This window comes from Phocoena phocoena, chromosome 3 (assembly GCF_963924675.1).
Source record: "Phocoena phocoena chromosome 3, mPhoPho1.1, whole genome shotgun sequence".
NCBI lineage: Eukaryota > Metazoa > Chordata > Mammalia > Artiodactyla > Phocoenidae > Phocoena > Phocoena phocoena.
Window position 1 is genome coordinate 179,216 of NC_089221.1, and position 27,594 is coordinate 206,809.

At 55.4% G+C, this 27,594-nt stretch overlaps 1 protein-coding gene across 1 annotated transcript in view; it reads left to right on the top strand.

Annotated features, from left to right (window-relative positions):
* PLEKHG4B (pleckstrin homology and RhoGEF domain containing G4B) overlaps positions 1–27,594 on the top strand; it is a 58,623-nt gene that overhangs the window by 28,256 nt on the left and 2,773 nt on the right. The window contains 22 exon segments of the mRNA XM_065875575.1: positions 526–717; positions 1,637–1,760; positions 5,893–5,986; positions 10,053–10,139; positions 12,237–12,353; positions 12,697–12,795; positions 13,408–13,550; positions 14,059–14,206; positions 18,219–18,380; positions 19,003–19,465; positions 19,468–19,725; positions 21,850–21,863; positions 22,063–22,220; positions 22,222–22,312; positions 23,259–23,301; positions 23,304–23,347; positions 23,417–23,593; positions 24,212–24,382; positions 24,979–25,154; positions 26,368–26,468; positions 26,671–26,926; positions 27,270–27,430. Coding sequence (XP_065731647.1) covers positions 526–717; positions 1,637–1,760; positions 5,893–5,986; positions 10,053–10,139; positions 12,237–12,353; positions 12,697–12,795; positions 13,408–13,550; positions 14,059–14,206; positions 18,219–18,380; positions 19,003–19,465; positions 19,468–19,725; positions 21,850–21,863; positions 22,063–22,220; positions 22,222–22,312; positions 23,259–23,301; positions 23,304–23,347; positions 23,417–23,593; positions 24,212–24,382; positions 24,979–25,154; positions 26,368–26,468; positions 26,671–26,926; positions 27,270–27,430 — 3,279 coding nt within the window.

A 27,594-nucleotide genomic window follows, 5' to 3' on the forward strand; every position in this document is an offset into this window, starting at 1 on the left:
GTGTGAGGCAGCGACCACCTGTCTGAGGTGATTCTTGAGGTCGAGGCTCCTCTCACTGAGCAGATGTGTGAGGGTGAAGCCTCCTCTCTGAGTTGATGTATGAAGCAAGGACCCTTTCTTTGAGGGGACGAGTGAAAGCGAGGCCCCCTTCTGACATGATGGCCGAGGGAGAATCCCTTCTTTTACGCAGCGTGGAGGGTGAGGACGCCCCCTCTGAGGTTATGTGTGAGCTCGAGGCCTCAATCTCTGGGGTGATGCAGGAGGTTGCGGTCACGATCCATGACATCATTCGGTATAAAATGTTTCTCCCTTGGGTGTTTTCTGGTTGTCAGGATCTGAGAACCCGTTTATTTATGTGATTTATTTATTACTCCTCAGGAAAAGCCTGACCTGAGATGTGCTCACTGACCTTTCCCACCAGAAATGGGACAAGTTCACAGGTCTCCTGTTTTCTCCTTGCATTTGTAGCTGCCTTCAGACCACAGAAGTGCGTTATCGTTGACCAGGTCTCTTTGCTTTGTGCAGCTGATGTCTATGCAGAGGGCAGCAGCTTCCGAGGAAGCAGCCCCATCCGGTGTTCGGACCTGCTTGCTGAGCCGCTGTGCCCCGAGGGTGAAGGGTGGGCACCTGGCACAGGAGACCTGCCCAGCCGGGCGCCCAGGCAGGAGCTGGAACTCAACCAGGAGCTACTGCAGTCCGGGGCGGTCACCCTCCCAGGTGAGCATGGCTGTCTTGCCAACAACACACCACAGGCCAGCGGCTTCTTAACAACACAACTTCACTTACCACGGCCCTAGAGGCTGAATGCCCACGATCAAGGTGCAGCGTGGTGGGTGCCGGTGAGGGCCCCTTCCTGGTTCACAGTCAGCACCTTTTCACCGTGTCCTCACATGGCAGGTGGGCAAAGGGTCTCTCTTTTATAAGGGCATTAATCCCATTCATGTGGGCTCCACCCTCAGGACCAAAGCCCCTCCCACAGGTCTCACTTCCAAATTCCATCAAATCAGGCATTAAGATTTCAACACATGAATTTGGGGGGTTACAAACAGTCAGAGCATGGCAGTGGTCCTCACCCTCCCAGGTGAGCCAGGCTGTCATCTGCCCAGGTGAACGCCAGGCTCTACCCTCCCAGCAGAGCTCACATCTAAGCCGATAACTCAAATAGTGTTTGCAGATCCTGGCTCCATGCTCCTCGAGCTTGAAGCCGCGGGTGTCCCTATGGGGGCTACCCCCTTTCACGATGGCCCCTTGTTAGTTCACAGCCTCCTGGGACCTTCCCGGGTGGAATCTGAAATTGCCCACATACTCACAGAGGGCAGAGAGAGACCGAAGCAAGAGGCCACGCTCCACATTGGCAGGCGGCAGGTAACTTATATACTAGGCTTGTATTGGGCGGCCTCGAGATTTCCACCCCACCCGCCAGAGTCTTGGAGTTTACCTGGAGGGAGACCCTAACCGGGCTCAGTCACGTCACTCTCCAGTCGATCTCGATGCACACCATTATCTCCAGGGTGCGTCTTGAGGCAGGTTCTGGGAACGAGGAGGGCAGAGGAGCACAGGGGCCTGGGTCCAGCTCAGGGGTCAGCTAGCGGTCACATCCTTTCAGTGACCTCCTCCAACACCTCTGTTTCTGCAGGAACCCGAGACCGTCAGGGAAGAGCGGTGGTGCAGGTCTGTACAAGGGGCCCACTCTGGTCCAGCGAACACATGTCCAGTGGCGAGCTAACCGGTCTGCTGAAGTACCTCCACAGCATCCCCAGGTGGGACTGAGCCAGCCTCCAGTTTTCAGACCCTTTGAGGATAAACCCAGCTGAGGTGTAATCTCGGGTGGCTCCCGGGTCTGCCGTCTGGCGCGTCACTGCGGCAGGTCCCGTCTCCCACCTCCCCCTCCTTCCGGGCCCTCGTGCGGGGCTGTCACGTGCCGTCCCCCACACACCCCATCCCTCCCGTGCACCTGGACCCCTCTCCCCCGAGTGCAGGCCTGGATTCTGCGTTGCTCTTCCTTGTGCAGTACTGGCTTTAAGCATTATTTGTCTACATGTTTTATGCTCCACCTCTTTCTAAAAAAGATTTGAAGTGACCTTGATTAAAGACACGAGCTGATACAAACAGAATATTTAGTATAACCAGGTGAAGAAATTGTACAAATAGGAGGTACCTGGTGCCAGAAAGCAGGAAAGACTGACCGCGAACTAGGCCTTGTGGCATCGCTGGGCCTCCGGGCAGCCAGCAGCATACGCGCCAGGAAGAAAGTGCACCAGCCCCTCCAGAGCTGCACCTTCCTGGTGTGGAATTCCAGGGGACCTTGCCTCCTGCACCCTACACAAGGAAGCAGACATGCTTGGGTGACCCTCCCCAGGGCTCTCCACGGACCAAGGACAGAGATGGGGGCGGATGGAGAACCGGAGTCACGCGCATTGTTTGGGGCCCCTCACCCCCATCAGGTGCAGACGGGCTTCGGGCTCCCTCACGGCCATCAGACCAAGAGCCTCCACGGTGCCGGGTGGACGTAGCCCCAGGGCTCAGTCCTAAGGTCAACGGCCCAGGTTTGAATCCCAGCCCCGAATCCCAGCCCTGCCCTTGGCTGGAGTCGGTAGTGTGCCATGATGGAGGGATGTCTCATGGGTGTGCTAGAGGGGCTAGAAATAATCTCTGTGCAGTCCCTAGAGTAAAGTCACGTGACCTCACATGAGAGCGTGCTGGGTGACTCCTGGCCACGTGTGCGTGCGTGTGGGAACACGCTACCTGGTGTGCCCTCGCGTGACGTGGGAGCGTTCCTGGTATAGGACCACCCGTGACCTCATGCTTGTTTGTGGAGTATTGACTTTCTGTTGAAATTTTTTCTGAAGTAGCACGGGTACAGTCAGTGTGGGAACACATAGGCAGGAAAGGACTTAAAATACTGCATTCCCCCAGGCTCCTTCGCAGAGCGAGGCTCCCAGTTATTTGCAGGGCCTACTTTTACTGCACTGAGCCTAGGATTTCAAACTTATCTTTCAGCAGAGATTTCAAAATATAAGGAAACGACTCTGAAAAAAATTAGTTTCATCCTTGCACTAGTTCATACTCTATAAGCCTCAGGTAAACACCTTCAAAGCCCTAGAATAATGACATTTTCTGTTTACCAGAAGCTTTCCTTTGAGCACTGCAGGGAGGTCCTGATTGACCAGGGCCCCCCGAGAGAAAGGAGTGAGACTGCTGTGGAGTCTGGGACCGGGGCTGAGCTGGACGTCCAGACCCTGCTCTTTCCGCTTCGCCACAGCCGGTGCAGACAGCATGCCGCTGCTCGCCTGCTCATGAAGACCCGGGAGAAGAATGTTTCTGAAGACTCAGGGAGCTTGTTCCGGAGTCCGAAGGTTTGGCTGGTTATTCCCCAACAAGGGCTATAACCGTGAACGTCCTGATAGAGAGCGGCACCGGGAGAAGCCACATGCCCTCAGCTCTTGGGAAGAGGCACCTGAGATGCCGCATCTTTGGGAGGAGCGCCCGGGAGAGTCTCATCATCGGTTCCTGCAGGTGTGTTACAAGGAGCCCCGCATTCCTGAGTTGGCCTCGTGAAAGGACTGCCATCAAACTCTTAGATACACAGAACGTTAAACTCGGAAAGGGTCTTGGCTGTTATCCATGCACCCCCCTGCGCTATGCAGGAGTCCACGCATCCATCCTGCCATCCACACTTACCTGGGAATACAAAAGGCAACAGCAGAAGTTCCTGCCCTGATGGAGACTCACACGTGAACCCGAATGGTCGCAGCTCCCAGGGAGACACAAGCCCACAGCGCCGAGAGGGACTTCCCAGACATACTGTGTCCTGGAGGAGGGAGAGGGTTTGCAGACAAGAGGGGAAGCAAGAGCACACAAGGCCTGGAGCAGTCGGGTACTTTCTGAGGACGGAAGACGCTGTGAAGACAGCAGGCCCCCCTGGGCCGAAGACCATGGTGTGTGGCAGGCCGAGCGGCCTGCAGCTTCAGGAAGACAGTGCAGAGGCTTCCGCAGAAATGCAGACCCAGACATCCAGGCAGGTCTGCACAGAGGCCTGGGGTGGACCAGGGACCCCAAGGGGCCAGACTGGGGGCCTGGAGGCCGCCTGCCGCTGGGAGTGAGGGCGAAGCAGAGGCGTCAGGGGATCCAGAGCAGGGGCAGGCAGAAGGGGAGGGGATCTGCTCTGGGGGTCCAGTTGGCACCAATGTGGATGCAGGAATGAGCAAAGGGATCCGTCTCAGCCACTCAGGACCAGGGTCCAGAGGCTGTCTGACCCCGGGAACAGCCCCCAGGAAGGGCGGGGCTGTCCTGCCAGCTGCCAGGTGGGTGACGTCATAGAGGAGAGCCTGTGAGTCACTGAGCACGACCGCCCCTGTGGTCCTGGTGAGGCCACTTGCTGGGCTCTGGGGCCGCTATTGACTTGGCAGATGATGGGAAACCCCAGGGCCGGGGGCACCAGGGAAGGGAGGCCCACGACGACAGAGCAAGATCCAGCCGTCCCTGCTGGAGGCCTCCGGTCTGACCGGCAGGGTGGACACGAGACCCTCCGAAGAAATGGAGCATCTCGCCTAGCTCCTGACAGCACTGACCAGGACCCGTGTGGCCAAGCAGGCGGGCACCGAGAAGTCCCTGGGCAGAGACATGGCGTCCACCTGCCTGCTCCCACCTGGGCCTCGAGGAGCCACCAGCACCAGACGCATCAGCTTGGGCTCCGCAGCCCCACTTCTGTCCTCATACCCGGCTTCCCCAAGAAACACCCTTCAAATGTTCTTTAGCAGTTTTACCCCAAATGGAACACCTGACTGGGGGGCAAACAGGAACGCGGCACTAAAGCTGTGCCGCTCTGCAGCTTTGTGTCAGCAGGCCTCAGGTCCCGGGCTCAGTTAGAACACCCGCGGACACTGGAAGCTGCGGTGGAAGGCGGTTCCCAGGGACACCGAAAGTCCTGAAGAATGAGCATACCAACTTGGCCCGGCCCGTCCTTTCCTATTGAATCTGGGACTGAACCGTCCTTTCCTATTGAATCTGGGACTGAACCGTCCTTTCCTATTGAATCTGGGACTGAACCGTCCTTTCCTATTGAATCTGGGACTGAACCGTCCTTTCCTATTGAATCTGGGACTGAACCGTCCTTTCCTATTGAATCTGGGACTGAACCGTCCTTTCCTATTGAATCTGGGACTGAACCGTCCTTTCCTATTGAATCTGGGACTGAACCGTCCTTTCCTATTGAATCTGGGACTGAACCGTCCTTTCCTATTGAATCTGGGACTGAACCGTCCTTTCCTATTGAATCTGGGACTGAACCGTCCTTTCCTATTGAATCTGGGACTGAACCGTCCTTTCCTATTGAATCTGGGACTGAACCGTCCTTTCCTATTGAATCTGGGACTGAACCGTCCTTTCCTATTGAATCTGGGACTGAACCGTCCTTTCCTATTGAATCTGGGACTGAACTGTCCTTTCCTATTGAATCTGGGACTGAAGCTTCTGGTCGCACAGGACAGACAACGGGCTTTTCAAAGGCACGTGGCGAGAGATGTACTTTCAGGGGATGCTCTGCAGCCCTGCATCGACCCGAACACACAAAGGAGTACAAAGACTCCCAGGAACCTCCGGCTCCTGGATGAAGGCCCTGCTTCACTCACCCAGAGCTGCACCTGCGTGGATGTCGGTGGGCAGGAGAGAGAAAGCAGACCTCCCCACCGCTGGTCCACCACAGTGAGCCCCGCTTGCCCTACCTCCAACTGAGAAGCAGCTGATTCCTCAGGAAGCGGAAGGTGGATGTGTATCAAGCCAAGAGTCCCGAACTCGTAGAGCCAAGAGCATCTGGGTGGGGACGCGTCTCGTGGAGAGACAGGGAAACTCGCTCTGGACGAGATTTAACACGTCCTGTCTTTCTTTCTCCAGGAAGGAGGTGCGGGAGCTGGGGCTGGTCATCCTGGTGGACGCACGCAAGAGCCTGGCCGCCCCCGCCCTCTCCCAGGCCCTGGCAGCCCTGCAGGTGAGCAGGTGGGTCCCGTCCTGGGGCGCTGAGCTTCTCCAGGCGCAGGGGGTCAGCAGCCGCCACCTCCCTCGTGTGAATCTGGAGACGTGGGGAGGGGCCTGTGCTTAGAGGTGGAAGGAGCAAAGCAGGTTTCTGCTTCTGCCCCCTCCCGGTCTCGCTGCAGACCTTCAAGTCCAGCTGGCCAGGGTCAGCCATGCAGACGTTCTGGTTTGTACTCTGACTCAGCAGGAACAGTGATGACGTCCCTTCACACCGTCTCCGTGTCTACTCTCCGACTAAATCCGGGTGCAGGGTAGCTAGTCACCCTCCCAGACAGGAATGGAGGCCTGCAGGGGCGGCCGCCACTCACTGTGGGGTGTGGGCCCTGGTCATTGGGCGGCCAGGAGTCCCGGAGCCCTCTGGGACGGGGTCAAGGCCGGTGGTCTAGCGGTGGCCTCAGGAAGCCCCAAGCCTGGATTCCAGGTCATGAGTAGAATCCAGGGAGTCCCTGGAACAGGGAGAGAGGCACCACTGGTTGTTTCAGGGACCCAGGGCCAGATGGGAGCCTGAGAACATTCAGTCTCCCTCAGATGTGTGCACACAGGACTCCTGTGTGCCAAGCGCTGTGCTGGGGTCCGGGCTCTCAGAGGCACCTGGAGCTGCAGCTGCTCCAGTGGCTCCTGAGCTAACACCGTTTCCTCTGTTCCGTCTCTAACGGTACAGCACTGGTCACTGTTCTCACCCAGGCGCCTACATTTTAGGGACGCCGAACAGAAGCTCTTTCAAGGAAAGATTTAGTGACTGAGGTTGGAGCAAGTCTGATCAGGTGGAGAGCAGAGTCTGGGGAAAGCAAAGAGGGGCCCGGCAGACAGGCTCTGCGTGGGGCGGGGCTCGGGGGAGGCCAGGCCGGAGCGGCTTGGGGAGAGGATCCGAACTTCCAGGCGAGGGGAGAGGCGGGCACAGCGTGCTGTATGGCATGCCGCGTGCTGTACCGCGTGTGTGTTGTGTGCGGGACGGAGCAGAGCAGGGCCAGACAGCCAGGAAGACACAGATGCACGTCTGCACACTCCGTGGGCGTTTCCTAAAGCGGGAGGACTGGCAGCTCTGCCCCTTTGGCATCCGATGGGAACGTGAATATCATCAACCATGAAGAGCCCGTGGAAATCAGGGCTCCAGCCTCAGGCGGAGACGAGTGAGCCCTTCGCAGAAAGTCTGCCGCGCTTCCCCACCCTAGCTGTTGACCTGAGATCTAGGCAGATCGGACCTGGCCACTTACCGGTTTCCCCAGCATTTCTTTTTGTTCAGACTTCCCTTAAATCTTGGGCCACTCGGGTCCCATGGGGGAGTCAGGCCTGAGAGAGGTGGTCCCTGACCACCCATTGCAACTCCCAGAGCAGAAGCTGGGAGCTGGGGAAACGTCAGCTACGTCTGGGACATTTTATCACACACGAATAGTCTAAGGAGCTTCACGATGGGGTTACGAGAGGAGATCCAATTCTTTTCCATGTCTGGACATAATTGTTCCACAAAGCTGGCTTTCAGACAGCCCTGAGGGCCTTGCAGAGAAAGCTGGCCTGCAGACCTCTGCCCTGTTTTTGGCTCAGCTGACAGCAAGATTTCCGATGCAAATGAGAGGAATGGAAATGAGCTGGAATTTAAGGATCATGTGTCCATTTTCAATTTAAGTTTTGAGGGATGTATAAAAGTACTTAAATATTTTTACAAAGGGCAAAACATTTCAGCTGTTCTTCATATCTACCTCAAGTAAGTATACTTCAAATTTGTTAAATTATTAAAGTTCAGATACCATAAAAATCTTTCCATTTTGAAAAGGGAATAGTGATTTTTTTTCCCTTGGTGGAAGAAACTCCTGAGACTTTGCACATCCCTTACCCCACTCACAGCAGGTAACTATTACCTTATTAACATGGTAATTGTCATAAATCATTAACTGTTCTCTCTTATCTGAGAATTAACATTAATTCTCTTTGAAATAGTAACAAATCCTAATAGTAAAAAATCACTCAAATAGGAATATATAAGAAATACAAAACACTTCTCCAAACTGTTTGTAGTTTTAATGCCTGATAACTCAAAATTTTAGCCAAACTGAGTAAGAGAAATAGAATATGGCTCTAAAATAGGAAAACAAGATTGTTCTTCTCTATGGCTTTTCTATGGCTTATCCATTCAACAAATATTTACAAAGTGTCATCCACAAGAAGCCACTTAACAGTAATATAAGTACATAGGATGAACTTAAGACAGATAAGATATCAGTTAGTCCTGAGGCCCATCCAGTAGATTCATCTCAAAATAGGGGGTTACAAAAAAGCCTAAAATTTGTTTATAAGAAAGTATTAAAAAGTAAAGCCTTAGGAAATATGAATGAAGAAACACTGGGTAAATAAAAGCATCTTATTGCGGAATGATCTGGCCTCAGTATAATCTAGCAGACAGAAACAGGAGTTTGATTAAAGTCATAAACACTTTTTAAAAATAAGATTTTTTTCAACCAATAGAGTTGGAACAATTGGACATCTGTATGCAAAAGAAAAGAAAAAAAAGAAATCTTCAACACATACTTCATATGATATATAAAAATTAACTGAAAATGGATCTTAGACCTACATGTAAAATCTAAAACTGCAAAACCACCAGAAGAAAACATAGAAAATCTTCATGACCTTGGTTTAGTCAACTATTTCTTAGCTCTGACCCCAACAGCATAATCCATAAAAGAAAAAAATGGTAAATTGAACTTCATCCAAATTTAAAACTTCTCCTCAGAAGGCATTGTTACTAAAATGAAAATACAAAGCCAAGACTGTGATAAAATGTTTGCAAAACACATATCTGTTAAAAGACTTGTATCCAGAATATATAAAGTCTCAGAACTCAATAGTAAGAAAAAAAAAGTCCAGTAAAATATGGGCAAAAAAAAAAAAAAAAATATGGGCAAAATATTTGAACAGACTTTACCAAAAACAATTGATGAACGGGAAATAGGCACATAAAAATATGTTCAGGGCTTCCCTGGTGGCGCAGTGGTTGAGAGTCCGCCTGCCGATGCGGGGGACACGGGTTCATGCCCTGGTCCAGGAGGATCCCACATGCCGCGGAGCGGCTGGGCCCGTGAGCCACGGCCACTGGGCCTGCGCGTCCGGAGCCTGTGCGCCGCAACGGGAGAAGCCACAGCAGTGAGAGGCCCAAGTACCGCTAAAGAAAAAAATATATATATGTTCAACGTCTTTAGTCACTGGAGAAATGCAACTTAAAACCAAAATGAGATCACACATACAACTACAACCACAAACTTGACAAGAACAAGACCGTGGTGTTGCCGGTGGGACGCAGGACAGTGTAGCCACTCGGGAGAACTATCTGGCTGTTAGTCACAAGCTAAACATACACTTAGCCATAGCACCCGGCAAACCAATGGCTGGATATTTACACAAAAGAAATGAAAACACAGTGTTCACGGGCTTTGTTTATGATCGCCAGAAACTGGAAACAACACACATGTCCTTCATCTGCTGAGTGAACGACAAGACTGTGGTGCCTGCAGTCGAGGTAACATGATGAGCAGTGAGAGGCGTGAGCTACTGACCTCCCAGCAATGGGGATGCGTCTCAGGGCAGTGTGCTAAGTGAGAGAAGCCGATACTGCACTGCATGAGTCCGCTCATACGATATATGGAAAGGCAGTTTACGGAGACAGAAAACACATGGGTGATTGCCAGGGACTGTGGAGCTGGACTACAAGGCACATGAAGAAATGTGCGGGATGCTAAACTGTCTTATATCTTCATTGTGGTGGTGGTTACATGACTATAAGTTACGTTAAAACTTAGAGAACGGTACACGAAAAAGGGTGAATTTATCCTATGTTAATTATAATCAATAAACCTGATTACCTTAAAATTCATAAGGGCAAATAATTTATATTCACAGCAAAGGCAACTACATTTTATGCATTTTAGGAACTTTTGGAACATATCAAAGTAGAACCAATAAAAATTGGACAATTTTATTAACTCAGTGAAGTTAAAAATTAGAAAGCTAATCAGTATTTCTTATTTCAGAACACATCTCCTCCCTTAATTCATAGTATTTTGCTGCTGGTGGATAAAGAATCAGCATTTAGGCCTGACAAGGATGCAACAATTCAGGTAATGGTTTTAGACCGTAAGCACCAGACTGACTGATGACTCTGACAGATAGACCCTGAGTGATGCATACAATTAAATATCAGGGCACCTAGATGAGATAACGCACGAAAGAATTTCTGTAAGATCTAGTTGCTTCCGTACAGGAGCCTGGAAACCTGTCTCCGATGCCTTGAATTCTTGCAGGACCCCTGCAGAGCATAACATTAGAAAACTTTTTAAAATCTGGTTTTTCTTCTCCACCTCATTTGTTTTCTTTCCTTCTCTTCTTGCTTCTTTCTCTTTTATCTGAAAATATCTTTACTTTGCCTTCATTCATTTTTTTAAAATGTTCTCTCTTCCCCTCAGATTTCTTTTCTGTTTTTCTTTATTTATTTTTATTTACTTATTTTTGGCCATGCCACATGGCTTGTGGGATCTTAGTTCCTGACCGGGAATTGAACCTGTGCCCCCTGCAGTGGAAGCACAGAGTCCTAACCACTCGACCGCCAGGGAATTCCCAGCCTTCATTCTTGAAGGATATTTTCGCTAGATATAGAATTCTGGCTTGACAGTAGTTTGTTTGTTTGTTTTTTCCGCACTTTAAAGATGTTGTTCTGGTGTCTTCTGGCCTTCCTAGTTTCTGATGAAAAGTTCATAGTAAAAAAGTTCATCTATAGGAAATGTGTCATTTTTCTCTGGCCACTTCTAAGATTTTCTCCTTCTTCTTTAGCAAATTGACTATAACGTGACTCGGCATGGTTTTCTCCTTATTTATCCTGTTAAGTTTGCCTGAACTTCTTGAACATTTACGTTTATGTTTATCGCCAAATTTAGGAAGTTTTCAATCATTATTCCTTAAGAGTCTTTTCTGCTCATTCTCTCCTCTCTTGATTTCAGTTACACATACAGTAGTAATATTGTCCCATAAGTCTTTGAGAATCTGGGAGGTTTTTTCACTTTTTTTCTTCTCTTTTCTTCAGATCAGATTGTTTCTATTGACCTATCTTCAAGGTCACTGACTCCATTCAGCTATTAAGCCCATCCAGTGAGTTTTTTAGTTCAGATATTGTGTTTTTCAGCTATAAAATTTTCAGTGGGTTTTAAAATAGATTTTCTATGTTTCTGCTGAGATTTCCTATTCTCTCATTAATTGCAAGCATCTTTTCCTTTACATCATTGACATAGTTATAATAGCTGTTTTATTTCAAGTCCTGTCATAATTAATTACAACATCTGTGGTCTTTTCTGGGTTGATCTCTGTTGATTGTCTTTTCCTGAAGCTTCAGAATGAGTCACATTTTCCTGATTCTTTGTGTGTCAAGTAATTTTGGATTATCTTTTGAACATTGTGAATATTCTGTTGTAGAGACCCTGGATTCTATTATAAACCTTCACAGAATGCTGTTTTAGCATGCATTTAACTTGATTAGACTGAGTAGGTCCAATTACACACAACTGGAGCTCCCTTTCCCCAGCTTTCTCCGTGGGGTGGATATTGACCTTCACGTTCTGCCCCAGCTCTATCCTCTGGCTGTTTAGGCCAGAAAGATGCCCATTTTCTATCAGAGCTTCAGCCACTCCAGCCTCACCATATTGGCAGCCTGCCTTCAGGCCAAAGCCACAAAAACAGGGAGCCACCCCATGCCAGTCCTTTTACCCAGTTTCAGTTGCCTCCATGGTGGCTTTGTTCACCCTCCAGAGCTTTCGGATGGCTGTCGTTATACTCTATCCAGAGTCTGGTTTTGTCTGGGGAGGTTCAACTCTGCCAAACCAGAAGTAGCTCATCCTTGATTCATCCTCTCACTTTTCGCTTCCTCCTCCTGCCCTTTCCCTTTTCCTGTTAACATCTTGCCGTCTCTTCTTCCCCAACTTTTCCATTCTTTTGGTCTTTCCTCTATTTCTCTTTGCTGTCTCTCCTTTCACGTCTCAGTTAGATTCCTGTGTCCAGCCACATATACTCCAGTAATGCCACCAGCAGACAGGATAGCTGAACCCTAAAGGTGCGTCTCAATCCTCTCAACCGAGTAACCCAGCAGTTTTCCCAGGAGTGAGCCATTCTAGTGGTTTTTCCTGAGAGCTGCGTCCATGGCCACGACCAGTGATTGCCTTCCTTGGCAGTGTGAGCTGGTGGGTTCCCTGAAGGCCCTGCACAAATTTGTCGACAGCTCCCAGCTGACTGCAGACCTCGAGGGCTCCTTTCCCTACAGCCACAGCGCCTGGATCTGCTTCCGTCGGGTAAGGCGCGACTCAGCAGCTGCACATGCCAGTCTCCTGGGCTTCTCCTTAGATGGATATTTAACTTAAATCAGAAAAGGGCATCCCCCCACCAAGTGTCACACCTGTCATAGTTGCCATCAACAGTCTGTTTCTGGACAGCCACACCATGGCACACTTGAGAATGCCACTGAAGCCCCACCCTGGGCAGGGGAGGAACTTCTGTAGATGTTCAGAGGTCACCGGGCGGCCGCACGGCAGGCTTTGCAACCTGAGATGGGTTCAAATGTGGGAAGTCACAGCTGCTTGTTTCAACATCTAACAGAAGCTGTCTTTATGTCTCCTGGCTCTCAAACCTCAATAGAAGCTGGAGCCCTTCACCTCAAACTGCGAGGAAGCCATCGTTTTCCTACAAAATTCAGTCCGCTCCCTGATCACCCACAGGACCCCAAGCACAGCACAGGTAGGTTCTCGTGTATTTTATGTTATTTGACAGATAGGTGGGAACACAACAGTTTGGTCAAAACCATCATCCTCAGCAAAAATTTTCAAGCCCTTTTTCATTCATAGATCCCTTTCAATTAGCAAAAAACTTCCCTTGTGACCAAAAAAATCCCACTCTGCCCAGAAAAGAAACATCACCGCTACATTTGCTGACATGCCAACGAGGCACAAGTGATTTGCTGTCAGGAGTGAGTCATTCAGAGGAGACACAGAGGTGGACTGGCTGGAGGGACCTCGACAGCCTAGGAACCAGGGCCCTGGAGATGCCTCCCGTTGCCCAGGCTGCGCGGTGAAATCCACGGTCTCGTCTAAATGCCAGGATCTCCTCCTGCTGCCGCCTTTAAGCTTCCCTCTTTCTTTCTGCCCTCAGATCTCCCTTCCCTTGGGCAAGGGCATCTGGAGCTGTGCTACGTTCCCACGGGGACTGGGCGGCGTGTGGGGTGCGCCAAGCCCACCCACTTTTAGCTCGGTTGACAGAGCAAGGACATGGGTCACACTGACGTGTCCATTAGCGCTAGGCTTGGGAGGACTGGAGGAGGGCTCCCAAGCGCGTTTCTCCCACCCCGGGCAGGAGGTCGCAGAGTTGATCGGCAAGCACAGGGCGATGATGAAGCACGTCCTGGAAGACGCGCAGCTGGTGGCCCTCCGGCTGGAAGGCGGCACCGTGCTGGCACGGCTGAGGAGGGAGGAGCACGGCGCCGGCCAAGACTACCAGTGAGTGTCCCGCTGGGGCAGCGCTGGACCGCAGCCCAGCCGGGGCGATTCCCAGTGCTCTGCCCAGTCACGGGAAGCCCATCTTCATCACCTGCAGTGTCTCCAAGGAGTTCAAAGCTCCATTCCTCTGGTGGACACACTGTGACTGACCAGAGGTTAATTCCCTTTGTAACTAAAGGAAGCCTAGCAGATTCCTTGGAAGGCTCAAGTGGAGAAAGGTCACTTCCCGGGATTCAGCATCCGTCCTAACCAAATGCTTCCTTGCCTGTTGCCTCCCAGGCACCGGGTCCACCCACCCACGTTCCCCCGCCGCCCCGGGGCGCCCGCACCTGTGGCTGGCAGGGTGTTGCAGCTCGCAGGCGTGTTTATGCCCTGCTCAGGCTGTGGGCCTCCTCGGGGGCTCCCCTTTTTGTCAGATGTACAGAGTGCAGCTGGTGTTTGTAACCAGGTGTCACCGACTCGGGGCTTGCTGTGAACAAACACTCCGACAGCTGCCTTCTCTTTCCAGGGACACCATCGAGGCTGCCTGCAGGCTGTACGACCAAGTAGACGAAGAGGTCCACAGGCTGGTCCTCGCCTCCAACCGGTGTCTGCAGGCACTGGAGGAGCTCCAGGAGCGAGGACACCAGTCAGGGCTCCAGGGGGGAGGCGACCAGGTCAGTGTCCGGGAGAGGTGACCAGTCAGGGCTCCAGGGGGAGGTGACCAGCCAGGGCTCCAGGGGGAGGTGACCAGCCAGGGCTCCAGGGGGAGGTGACAGGGCTCCAGGGGGAGGCGACCAGGTCAGTGTCCGGGAGAGGTGACCAGTCAGGGAGCCAGGGGGAGGTGACAGTCAGGGCTCCAGGGGGAGGTGACCAGTCAGGGCACCAGGGGGAGGTGACAGGGCTCCAGGGGGAGGTGACCAGGGCAGTGTCCGGGAGAGGTGACAGTCAGGGCTCCAGGGGGAGGTGACCAGTCAGGGCTCCAGGGGGAGGTGACCAGCCAGGGCTCCAGGGCGAGGTGACAGTCAGGGCTCCAGGGGGAAGTGACAGTAAGGGCTCCAGGGGGAGGAGACCAGCCAGGGCTCCAGGGGGAGGTGACAGGGCTCCAGGGGGAGGCGACCAGGGCAGTGTCCGGGAGAGGTGACAGTCAGGGCTCCAGGAGGTATGGCACCGGGCTACCTGACATAGCCAGTGTAACACTCACTATTTGAATCCAGATCTTCTTTATGTTCATTTGCGTATAACGATTTCCAAAAGCTTATGTTTTTCAAGTAAAATCATTATTTTATCAGCCATTGTTTCCTGGTTAGTGAATGTGAAGCCAGGGCCCCCCGCCCAGCCAGCAGCATAGGGGCAGTGAAGAGTGGCTGGAGACTCTCTGGACCCTCAGCTGGCCCTGCGTCCTCCAGTGTCTGGTCACCGTGGGGCAGTCAGGGTGGGAGGGGCGCCACCCCCAGGGCACCCCAGGCTGGTCCCCAGGACAGCCAGCAGTCATGGTGGGGTTGCACACTGTGTATTTTCCCTCCCTGGTCTCCCCACAAACAAGCCCTAGCGCCCAGCCATGGGCCAGTGGGGGGCCTGGGTGGTGGGAGATGGTGACCCAGCTGATCCAGGCTGCAGGGAAGCACAGACAAGGGGCTGACCAGCTCGCCTGGTCCCGGTGGTGGCAGCCTGGAGCATGGCTGACTCGGGACACCCCAATCGGGGGGTGGGCCCTGCCTGGGGCTCCTCCAACCTGCTCCTCAATCCTGTGGGGTCCCCTGTCTACCCGTAGGGTCGATTCCCTGGCCTCTGGGGCCTCCTCCATCCTATGGGGTCTACTGTTTCTTATATATTATGTATTTTATTATAAAATGCCCTCCAGGACTTCCCAGAGGAAGGATGGAAACTCTAAGGCCTGCACATCCGATGCTGTCTCTTCGTCACAGTTCTCAGTAGTTTATTTTCCCGCCGGAACAGAGGCACCGTACCGGTCATTTAGCCTCACGGGTTGCAGTGGGGAGTCCGCTCTGCTGCGCTCTCGGCCTTGGGCCCTGCTTTCTCCCGGGAATCTCGTCCACCTTTGGTCCTCAGGCCGCCTCCGCCCGGTGAGCAGAGGCTCCTCCTTTGCCTCCCTAGGCTCTGGGGATTCTGGGGTTCCTTGATGAGCACCCCCGTTTCCCAAATTCCACGCTTCCTGCTGGTCTGCTCGTTTTCTTCCTTTTCCATTTTCCACGTCGCTGGCCTTTTCCCCACTTTCAGAGTAGATTTTATCGACTTTATCTTCTAACCCCACTTGTGTGTTTTTGCTTCTGCTCTAACGTTGTTAACTTCCATGGGGGTTTCGTTTGCTTACTCCTCTCAATGGCCCTTTTTTACAGCACCTGACTTACTCTTGGCTGAAATACTGGTCGTGGTGTCTCCCCAGCCTCTCTCGCCTCCGAGGGGGCTTCTGCAGGCCTGTTCTGGCTTCTCTTTTTCAAGCTGGAGGCTCTCCTGGTGATCCTAGGTTGCCTGCCCAGCTGCCGAGTGGGGCGGGGCCACTGGAGGCCCCTGCTGGGCCCACCTCCTGGGCTCGTGGGCTCCTCCAGAGATGCGGCCTCCGACCCCCGAGGGGAGGGCCTGGCTGCATGTCAGGGAGGAGGTGAGACTCCGTGTTCCCGTGGCCCCTGCCTGCCTCCCCCTGTGCAGAGAGCACCTGGGCGCTGCGGGGTGGACGGCGCGTGCACTGGGGCCTCCGCCTCTTGCAGCTCCAGGTCTCCCTCACCTCCTCGTCAACTTCGCCACCTGCGCAGGACGCCCGGGGCCCCCAGTGTCCCTCCTTCCCAGCCTGTCTGTTGTCCCCATCCTTTATACCTTGAAAGAGGTTACTGAAGCTTTAGCAGTGTTCCAGGAGGGATCAAAGTTAGATATGTTTTAGTCTGCCGTCTTCACCCAAAACTAAGTACAATTTAACCTAAAAATGGGATCATCCTATATAGTGTGTTAAGTTGCCGTTTTTTCCTAAGCGATTGCACGCACACTGTGGAAGGACTAGAGAGGACCTAGGTTTTAACCACAGTGACATCCTGCCTCAGGCGCTCCTCTGGCGGGCCCTGAGGTGGGGCCGCATGGGCACGCAGGCCGTTGGGAGTCCCCGGGGCCCTGCCCTGCTGTTCGCTATTACAGACATCACCACCCGCACATCCTTCACACTTGGTGATTGTTTGCAAATTCCTAGGCTGGATTGGAGGGTCAGGGCGCACACCTTCTGAGGTTTTCAGACATCTTCCAGCAGCCTTCCAGACAGCTGGCCCAGCCTGGGCTCTCGGCGGCCTTCGGAGGCCGGCTTTCTCGTTTGCCAATCTGACAGGTGACGATAAAGTGTCTCATCGTTGTCTGCATTCGGATCTTTTATGCTGCAGTTGAACCTTTTCTTCCTACATTTCTTGGTTATTTTTACTTCCCTAATAAGTTGCTTTTTCATGTGCTTGGCCAATTTCCCTACAGTTTGTAATAGTTTCATTGTCGCTTCTAATCCTTTGTGTTGCAGATATTTGTAATTTGTCCTTTAACTTTGCTTATGATTTATGTGGCCTTTCCTATCTTTCGGTTACAGAACGACTAATGTATTCCATTATAAGACTGTCATGGTTTGAATTTCTCCATTTAATTTTTCAAACCGACTGGAGTTTATTTTTTCTCGAGGTCGGAAGTGGGCCTCCACCTCTGAGGCGCCTCTGCCCTGCTGAGCGTTTCCTCTTCTCGACCTGGCAGTTCTAGGACTGCAGGTGCTTCCTTGCAAAAATCTAGGTTTGATGGTTTTTTCCATGACTCTGTCCACAAAGAGTATGTACCCTGGTCTCTCTCCTCTGCTCATACATCTGAGTTCATTAAATACAATTATTGTCCTGATAGATCCAGCCCAGTCGCTCCATTTTTTAATGGCAAACCTCTTCCTGGGTGTCTAACGACCGGATGCCCCTGCATTGCCCTGTGAGGGTTTGCCTCTGACGTGCCCGCGGCGAGCGTAGTGCTGTTGCCATGGGAACTGCGTCTCTAAAGTGATGACCGTGACCTCATTGGACTGTGTGGGTGCAGGCAGGCCTGCCATCGCCCCTCCGTCCCTCCCAGGTGCCACCAGCCTGAGGAATGTTTCTGGAGTTTGTGTAGCATAGTAACAAGTTTCGAAACTGAAACTTCTGGATCCATTTTTCAATGATCTTAATTTCCACTTCCAAACAATTAAAAGTATAAACTTGAGCCGTGGAGGTCTGTGGTCATCCCAATCCCTCTCCAACCCAAGCTCACTCACTCCCACTCACAGATTGAAAAGTCACGAGTGAGAACCGTGGTTCAAACTGAGGCCGAGTAGCCTTCGGATGCGCTCAGGAGACGCCGTTCGGACGAGGCCTGCGGCTGTAGGAACCAGATGCACTGGCCCCGAGGCGGCATCTGACACCTCCTTTGTCCTCCGAAGTCTTAGGGCCGGACTCCTTAGCACATTTAAAAGTAAAACCTTCTTTTCCTACGTAGATCACATCGTGGTTTGAAAAAGAAAGAGAGAAATTCCTCGGGCCTTTGGAGCTGCTGTCTCTGGGGAATGCAAAGCAGTGGCAGGCGTCCCAGGCTCTCCCGGACAGGCTGACGGTGGGTGCCCACCAGGACACACGCAGGGACACCCAGGGCACTGCTGGGGCTTGTTCTGATTCTTTGCTCCTTGGGCCGCAGCAATATCGTCCGAAAGGGCTGCGGCTGATGGAAGAGGACTGGCAAGGTGCAGAGGAAGGGACCCAGGACTTCAGAAGGAGTCTGAGCGCCAAGGCCGGCCTGGCTGAGCGGAGGGAGGGCGAGCTGGCCAGGCAGGCCCTCGGGTCCGAGTTCTGCGAGACGGTAAGAGCCCCGGCCCAGTCCCTCCCGGGGTGTGCACGCGTTGCCTGGTCCTTGCTGCGGACATTCGCTGCGAGGTGGACGCCCCCCCGCCAGGCTCTCCGTAGACCTGTGAGGGGTTTATTTATTGTACCGGACAGACAGGCCACGAGGACACTTGAACTGTTCTTTCTGTTTACCGGCTCAGTTATAAAAGTCCACTTACTGTCAAAGACCCCAGAACGATTGCAGCACAGCCGCACCCACACTCTCGCTAGCGCCCTGGAATTCCTGCCGTTAGGGCGCCAGGGCCAGATTCCTCAGGAGCACAGAACCCAAGAGGCCGGGGCAGGCCTGGAACTCTCGGCCCGAGGTCCCTGGCCCATGGGTCGCACACCAGGCGGACCGTCTCCCGGCCTCTCCAGCCCTGATGCCCACGGTCGAGTCCGGTCGGCAGTTGGCACCGCGAGCACAGGGTCTTCCTCTCGCTCTGGCCCCTGGCTCACCCTGGTCCTCGCTTTGGGCGACCTGGTCAGCAGGCAGAGCGTGACCTGAGTTTACTCAGGGTGCTGGCTCCGGCCGCCCAGGCCGCCTTGGCCGTGACCGTCCTTCACTGCACTGACCGGTGCCCTCCTGTGCCGGGCAGGTGAGCGGGCGGACGCTGCGGTGCCGTCAGTGCCTCGAGCACCTGGACCCAGAGCTGGTCACCGAGGATCTGAAGCGCTGTCGCCGGCAGGCCGTGCAGAGCTTCCCCAGGGCGAGTGTGGTGGTGGTGGGCCCCGGCGGCCAGTGGGCGCTGCCACGGGGCCAAACCTTGTGGCTGCAGAGCCGGCAGACCCGACGCCACTGGCAAGAGGCCCTTGGAGAGGCGGCCCCGGGCCCTGGCACCCTGCCTCTGGGCTGGAGCCCCCTGAAGCACGAGCTTGCCCAGGGACCCGAGGGGCAGCCCCTTGAGCCTTCCTGGACCCCTCCCGCTGACCCCGAGGGCCGAGCTGGGGAGTGGGCCTGACTGCTACCCGGCCTCGCCGGACAAGCTGCTGTGTGTGGGCAGGATGAGCACCTGCGCCCAGGTGTGCACGCACAGGACAGCAGCGGCACCTGCTCCCCGCCCACCCCAGGAAGCACCGCCTGAAGAAAATTAGGAAGCAAGCACAAAGCTTCGCGACTCCTCAGCTTGACAGTGGCCCCAGCGACTCCCTCCGGCTGGGCCACACTGGGGTCTTCATCAAAGGCCTGGAGGTGACCGGCACTGCCGTGGCCTCAGAGAAGCGGCCCCCGCTGAGGCCACGTGCCGAGAGCCCTCGGCTCCCTCGGAACCGGAGTCTGTCCTCGCCCTCCAGGACCCACCCCTCCGAGGAGGATGGGAAGGGCAAGCTGGAAGGTGAGGCACATGCCCTCAACCTGTGGGCCTAGTGGTCAGTGGGGTCTAGAGACCCAGAGCCGTGAAGTGCCCTTCCCCAGCGTGGGAAACCCACGGACGCCCCTCGGGCCTTCCCCGTCAGGTCCAGGCTGAAGCACTCACGTCTGATTTTAAACAAGACATTAGTGATCTCCCTGTGCTCAGAACAGAATCTCTGAAAGCCGCCTCCTTTTTCAGGGCGTGTAGTGACCTAGCGCACCCGCTCTGATGGTTAAACAACCAACTCTAGTTGTTTAGAGCCCATTTCTAGAAAATTACAATAAGCAAACCAAGCCCACAACGTGAAGAAATTACTTTAAAAACTGCTTTTTAAAAAAGTCTCTAAGTATTGAGGTGAGAGGTGTGTGCCCGTTTATCTGTTGCCCAAATGAAGATGTCCGTTTAGTTCGTTAAATCTTTAGGAAGATGTTTGCAAAAAGATACTTCTTGTTAACTGTCTGGATAAAAAGTGGTCAAGGACCCCGCCCACCCCAGTGACAGTCCGTGACGCCAGCCTGGCCTCCGAGCCTCTGGGTTGTTTGTCCCTGTTTGCAGTCAGCCCTGGCTCGAGGGGGCGTCCCCTGGTTTCCTTTGCTCATTCGATGGGTCCACGTGTGTTTCCTCCAGAGAGGAGCTCGACTCTGAACTGAGACGGTTACAAAATGCTCTTCTGAAACAACCTTCAACCACTTTGTTAAAGGTGGACCTTGTGGGGTGTGGGCAGGCCACAGGGAGAGCTGCGTGTCTGTGGATGGCCTTCCAGCTCATTTTGAAGGTGTCGGGCCAGCAGAAGGCAGGGGTAGGCGTGGTCCACTCCGGGAGCCGCCTGGCCACCCAGAGTGCACGTCCTGGGTCTGGGAGGGAGCAGGTTGGCGAAGCTGTCCTGCCTTTGCCGCTGGGGATGGGTCCCCCTCCCGCCATCACGGGCCTCAGACCCACCAAGCCCAGGCCTGGCGGTGGGGACCCCGCACACAACCTTCAAGGGAGCGAGTCCTCCCACATGCCGGGGCCAGGGCGGGAGCTTTGCGTGGACCGCCCCGTCTTCCCGGAAACCCAGCCGTCTGGAGGGAGCTCCTGCCGCTTGGCCAGCAGTCATTTCCCCAGAACTTTCCAGCCTTTGTGAGTCAATTTCCATTTACTTGGTCCAGATGCCCAGACCATGCTAGTGTGTATTTTTTTTCTGGATATTGAAGAAGAACACTTGTTTTCGGCGAGTGTCTACAGGAGGTGACTCAGCGGCCGTGCGTGGGTGTGACAAGGGCACCTCGCGTGGCAGCAGCTGTGTTTGTCGGCACTGCCGCCGCCAAGGGCTCCAGGCTCCCGACCAGCAGAAGGCGCCGTCTTCCCAGAAACGAGAAGCACCTGTAAAACCCGTGCCGCAGGCGCGAGAGGGGCCTTCCAGGGTCTGCTGCAAACAGGATGAACTCACAGCATTCCGACCGAGGTGTATTTCCTATCGTTAGCTGCTTTTCTTCCAATTAAAAAAAAAAAGTAAAGACAGATAATGGCAGGAAAAACTCTACCAACCCCCACTGGTGTCATTAGGATGGAGTAGTTTCAGAAGGTGGCTGGTGGGATGCTCTCAAATAGGGAAGAAACGCGTAGTGTGCGTGGGGACCTCCAGCCCAGACAGGGCCCTCCGCCTACTGTCCGTCTCCGGAGCACACTGGCCCCCAGGCCTACTCTCCGTCCTCTGCTGCAGGGCTTCTCTGCATCTGGGTCAGAGGTCACTGAGTAAAGCTGACTTTTCAGGAACACCTTGTGGTAGGTTAGCAGCGGGTGTGCGCCAGAAACCGGTTTTCCCGCAAATCCCCAGCACAGCCTTCCTGGCAGAGGGCTCCCTGCTGCGGGCGTGCGAATCTTCTTCCTGCCAGAGCTGCCCCCTAAAGACAGTGCTAGAATCAAACCGTCTGGATTCAGGGTTGGAGTTAGGGAGACTGCGAATCTCCCCTTTTCAGCTTCCAAAGGGATCTCTCTTCTGAAAAGGCCGTGATCGGCAGCGTGGAAACGTCGATGCCACAGCTTTCCTTCTGCTGGAACCTCCCTGCGCTCCTCTACATCAGAGGAGCGACTCCAGTACCGGTGAGAGGACAGCTCAGGTGGGAAGCGTCTCCAAATTACTCGTCCCCAAAGACGGGAAACCACGGGAGACAGTGCTTTTGTGCACCTCCCGTCTGTGTATACCGCGTTCATCACTCTGGAGTTTCAGTCTCTGGTTTCCTCCGAGGCAGGAATAACGCTGATGACGTGCCTCCTGAGGCTGGCGGCCACGAGGCCTGAGCGTCCCCTCGGCTCTCTGTCTTTCAGCAGCCGACGCAGCACGTGATGGCCGAGATGATCTCCACGGAGAGGCAGTATGTTAGGTCCTTAGGATATGTCATCGACAACTATTTTCCAGAAATGGAAAGGACGGACCTGCCCCAGGACCTCCGAGGGAAGCGCAGCGTCATTTTCGGGAACTGGGAGACTCTACGCCTTCCACCGCGGGCACTTCCTCCCGGGGCTGGAGCGCTGCCGGCACCGCCCCTGGGCCGTGGGCCACGCGTTCCTGAGATATGTGAGTCCCCAGCCCACTGTGTGAACAGGGTGAGGCCAGCCCCACTCGTGTTGGGAGCGGCCCACGTTTCAGGCGAGTGGGTCCCTTGTGTCCGGGTCAGGAGATACGTCCCCGCCAGTTATGACCTGGCTCTGGACACTCGGGCCTCAGGGTCAGCAGACGGCACCCTGGTCGAGAGCCCCTCAGCACTGGGTTTGCACCTGTGTCATCACACCTAATCTGTCCACAGCCCACCCCTCACAGCTAGCTGGCCGAAAGCAGCTTCCAAAATCGGTTTGCTCCCTGCACGTAGGAAGCCCACCTGGTCCCCGTCACGGTCTTCCCGCGAGCCTGCCCAGCTCCCCTTCCGGAGGAGCGCCAGACCCTCCTGACCAGCCCTGAGAGCCGCATGGATGGACAGATCATTCCGAGGAGACCTGAGGTTTTGATAAGTGTCTTCTCAACTATGAATATTGAGTCTTTATAAAATTCTTAATTTACTCTGAAAAGAAAGTTCTTTCAACAAGTAGTTACCAAACACAGTTTGGGGCACTGGGGCAGCGTCTGTGCTGGGGGCAGGTGACACTCCTGGTTCAGCATTGTTAAATATGAATTACCGTGACAAAAACACCGGTGCTGAAGCACATCCTGCATGTTGTGTCTTTTCAGCTATTTCTTTAAAAAATGCTTTTAGCCATCATGTGCAACTTCCATGTTGTTTTATGTTGACAGTGATCTTGAGAATTTTAAATGTTTAGACAAACCTGGTTCTTGACTATTAATGAATATTTCAAACCCTCCCTCGGGCCCACCCTCTGAGCACCCCCTCTTGCCTCTTCCCTGAAAACTGGTATTGTGAGACTGAGTCTAGGGCTCCCACCACGTCCGGGGAGCCGAGTGCGTGCTCCCGACTGCAGCGAGACCCTGCAGAGCTGGGCGGCTTCTGACCCCAGCCCTCCCTTCGCAGGAGGAGCAGCTTGGCAGGAACGCGCTGTACAGCAAGAACGAGCCCGGGCAGACACCCTGCTCTGCAGCCACGGCAACGCCTTCTTCAAGGTTGTCCCCCCGCCCGTGAGCCCTGCTGCCTGGACTGGCCCGGGCTGACCCTCTCGCCCGGCCTTGCAGGACAAGCAGCAGGAGCTGGGTGACAAGATGGACCTGGCCTCCTACTTGCTGAAGCCCGTGCAGCGCGTGGGCAAGTACGCACTGCTGCTCTGGGCCCTGGTCCAGGAGGCTGGCGGCTGCCCCGCCCGTGAGCGGGCGCTGGGCGAGCTGAGGGCCATAGGACAGGCCTGCGGAGAGGCGCCCACGCTTGAGACCCCCCAGACCCCGCCCAGAGGGAAGGGAACGCCCGAGAGAGGCTGCTGGGGCGGGAGCCACGGGAGGGGAGGCAGGCGGGCTCTCGATGTTAAACGTCGGTGTTTGGGGCTACCCTGAAGTAACTGGATATGGGAAAAACTGAGCTTGGCCTTGGGCTGTGGGCCTGAGCCTACTGATTCGCCCCCGCTGGGGGCCATGGTGGGGCCAGCGCCCAGGGCCAGGAGGAAGAGCGGACCTCCCGGTCAGGCAGGACCGCCCCGAATTCCCCGTCCCAAGTGAAGACGCGGTCGCCTTGTTAGGGCAGCGTTAGTAAGAGTTCTAAGACGACAGATCGGCCCCAGGCGGCCACCGCAGACCCGAAGGCCCCCGAGCCCTCTGTCCAGTGAGCTCAGCCCAGCGATTTAGGACGGCCCAGGCGTCACCCAGGACAGGGCCGTCCACGGGAGGGAGGGGGGCACCTCCCATGAAGGGGCGGCCTGGCTGGGCGCAGTTGACCCTCACGCAGCCGTCGCCTTGTGGAGGCTTTGTTACAGGGGCGTGAGGTCAGGACTGGGGTCAGGTCATGCCCCGTCCCCCTGAGAGAGGCCGGCCTGCCTGCAGGTGGATCTGAAGGAACAGGGGCGGCTGATATGCCAGGACGAGTTCCTCGTTTGCTGCAGAGGGAAGAAGCACCTGAGGCGCGTGTTCCTGTTTGAAGACCTCATCCTGTTCAGCAAGACCCAGAAGGTGGACGGAGGCCACGATGTGTACGCGTACAAGCCGTCCTTCAAGGTACCGCGTCAGGCAGGGCGCTGGGGGCTGGAGGGAACGCCAGGTTATTTGTTATTGTGGCTCTTCGGCTGAATTTTGGAGCCTGGGGCCTCCAGAAGCCGCAAGGAGCCGTTTGTCCTTCGTGCTCCACGTGTCAGTCCAGGGGCTAGAAAACAAATGTCTCCTCGTCGGTGACTCCATTTCAGGTTTGGGTGAAGGTGGGCAGAGCACAGAGGTGGCCTTCCCCTGGGCGGTCTCGGGGCCTCACCCCTCCCCGCCGACAGGCCCTGGGGGCGAAGTCTCCCGGGAGAGGCCCCACCACAACCCCTTCCCTGCCAGCGAGCTCATCGGAGGGGTCCTGTGATGACGCGCCAGGGAGCCCTTCTGCAGGGGGGCACTGAGCCCTCACAAGGGAGCCAGTGTGGATGGCGGGGGTGGGGGCGAGGGGGAACGGGGGGGCAGGGGCGATGGGCCCCCGGCCCAGCCTCATCCACACCACTCGGTGAATGGGTGAGGGGACCTCCGGCACGGAGGTGCTGGGGTCAAGCGTCAGCCAGAGAGCAGTCAGTTGTCCAAAGGGCAGGATCTGAGGTCCCTCGCGGTGCTTGTGGCTGCAGATGGCACAGATTGGGATGACGGAGAACGTCGGGGACAGTGGCTTGAGGTTTGAGATCTGGTTCCGCAGGCAGTGGAAATCCCAGGACACCTACATTCGCCAGGCGAGCTCCGTGCAGGTCAAGACCTCCTGGACGGACGTGATAGGGAAGATCCTGTGGCGGCAGGCTCTGCGGAGGTGGGCAGAGCGGCTAGAGGGCGCTTGGCGTGCAGGGCCAGCTCGGGCTGGGCTCGGGCTGGGCTCGGGGCTCATGGTCGGTCCGAGGGGCTCCTTAGCACCACCCATCAGCACCGAACACTTACTTCTCCTTAAAACAACAAGCAAGACCCCGGCCCCCACGCTCCGAGAGAGGTCTCAGCCCCAGCTCCCAGACGCCCTCAGACCCGTGGCGTCAGCGTTCTGCCCTGCCCCGTGGTCAAGGCCCCTGGCCTCCTGGACGCTGCGCCGATGGCCAGCCTGTGGTCTCCCCACAGGTAAGACCCCCCCACCTCGTTCCCTCCTCCTTCATGTCTGCCCCCAGTCCCTCCTCTCCCCTGAGTTCGTCACTGGGACACCTGTGTCTACTTCATGGTGGTAGTTCATCCAGGCTGGCTGCCACACATGTCATCTTCATCGCAACCCCTCCAAGCTGGCCCTCCTGGCGGCTCTGACCACCCCGCTGGGCCTGAGAAACCCTAACATGCTAACACCCTGACATCCAAACACGACCACTTGGCACTCAGAGGCTACCACCCTGGCTGGGGCGCTGACCTGTCACCAGAGATGCCCCACGGCCTCCTCATTGCCACGTCCTTCTAAGTGTGGACACCCCCATGCACACAGACACAGGCACACAGACATGCACAGACATGCACAGACACACACAGACACACATGTTCACAGAGACACATGCAGACACCCAGAGACACATGTACACACGTGTGCACACACGCACGCAGCAGCCTTGCTCGGGGCGCCCGGTAGGAGCAGCACATCCCCAAGGCCTGGTGTCCCCTCCCTCTGGGTCCCCCCCGCTGTAATCGCCATCCTCTCTGTTTGCTTGGTTTACCGAGCATTCATTCGTGCTCAGGCTCTCACCCTGTGCTTGGATCCCCTCTCAGTTTCAAGCGTGGCGGATACCTGTCAGTTTGTCTTTCCTGGAGCCATGCCCTGCCTGGAGGCCTCTGTCCCACTCCAAGGTGGATGTCACTTCATCCGCAGACGGAGACCTGCCCCTCCCGGTTGGACACCCAGTTTCTATGGTCCCACGTCTTCCTTTTTCCTGGTTCACCCCCTTGGGCTCCCTGAGAGAGGCCGGAACGGGCACCTCAGCATGTCCAGTCCCCCAGAGACACTCAGGGTGGAATTAAACCCAGGGAGCTGCTTAGAAAACTCCCCCACACGCTCCTATCTTAGAACTCAGGACACAGGAGATGGTGTCCACGGGGATAGGCAGCAAGCCATCCATGGACGTCAAGCCCAGCAACGCGGCCATAAGCGACCGGGCCGTCAGTTACACAGGGAAGGGAACAGGTTAGCGGCACAGCCCCAGCTCCCGCTCGGCCCCACCAACTCAGACGCAGGCGCCACAGTGCGCCGGGCCCCACGGGCCAACACGTCGGGCTGGACGGGTGGCGGCCCCATGAGGCCCGATGTGACCGCAGGGGAAGGAACCTAGTAGTTTTCTGGCCGGCCACCTTGTTCTTGAATCTAGGCTGCGCCTCTACAGCAGAGGCCAAAAGCCTCGTTTTCTGTCCCCGCCCAGAGGCACGGACCCGAGCGTCCAGAGCTGTGCCCTCCTGTGACCACACCGCCCCCCTCAAGAGACCGCACTCCACCCTCTCAGACAGCAGCACGTCCTCCTCCAGCAGCCGGTCCTCCTCCGCCCGGGGGCCGCTGCCCCCCGCCCGCGCCCACAAGTCCCGCCCGCTACCCCTGTCCGTGCGGTGTGCACACCTGCACGGAGCAGGGTGAGCTGAAGCAGGAGGCGGGGCAAGCAGGAGGCGGGGCCGACCTTCCCTGCGTGAATGAGTGCGTGAGAGTGCGTGAGTGCCTGGGGCCGGCGTATGTGCTCATCGTTTCCCCGATTTCGTACGCTGCCAAAGGTTTCCAGATTAGAAATTTTCATTTACTTAAAAAAAAAAAATTCCGCTTCCACTCAAGACAAGGAAACAGGGAACAAGTTTAAAACTAGCAAAAAGAGAAACCAGACAAAACAAACCAAGTGCCCTCCGAAGCCCAAAATGCGCCACTGCCACCATGAAGTCACCCCTGAGGGCGCCCCACCCACCGCAGAGGTGCCTCTGCGTGAAGTGCTGGGCGGGAGCTGCCCAGAACAGGCAGCGGCCGCGGGGAGCACGCACCGTCGCCCGCCCAGAGCGGCCGCGCTCTCCTGGACACGTCCCTCAGGCTCCAGGACCGCGGGTGGCCCCCATCTGGGCTGCGGCAGCCTCTGGTCAGCCCCGGATCTGGAGGTGGGACTTCTCCCGCAAGGAAGACCAGGCGGAAGGGTGTCGGAGGGCTCAGGTCTGCCATCCCCAGCACGGCCCGCAGAAGCCACCCGCCAGCCACACTCGAGGTTGTGGCTGCACCCTGGCAGGGGCCCCACCCTGGGGAGTGACCCCACGGGCCTGGGCTC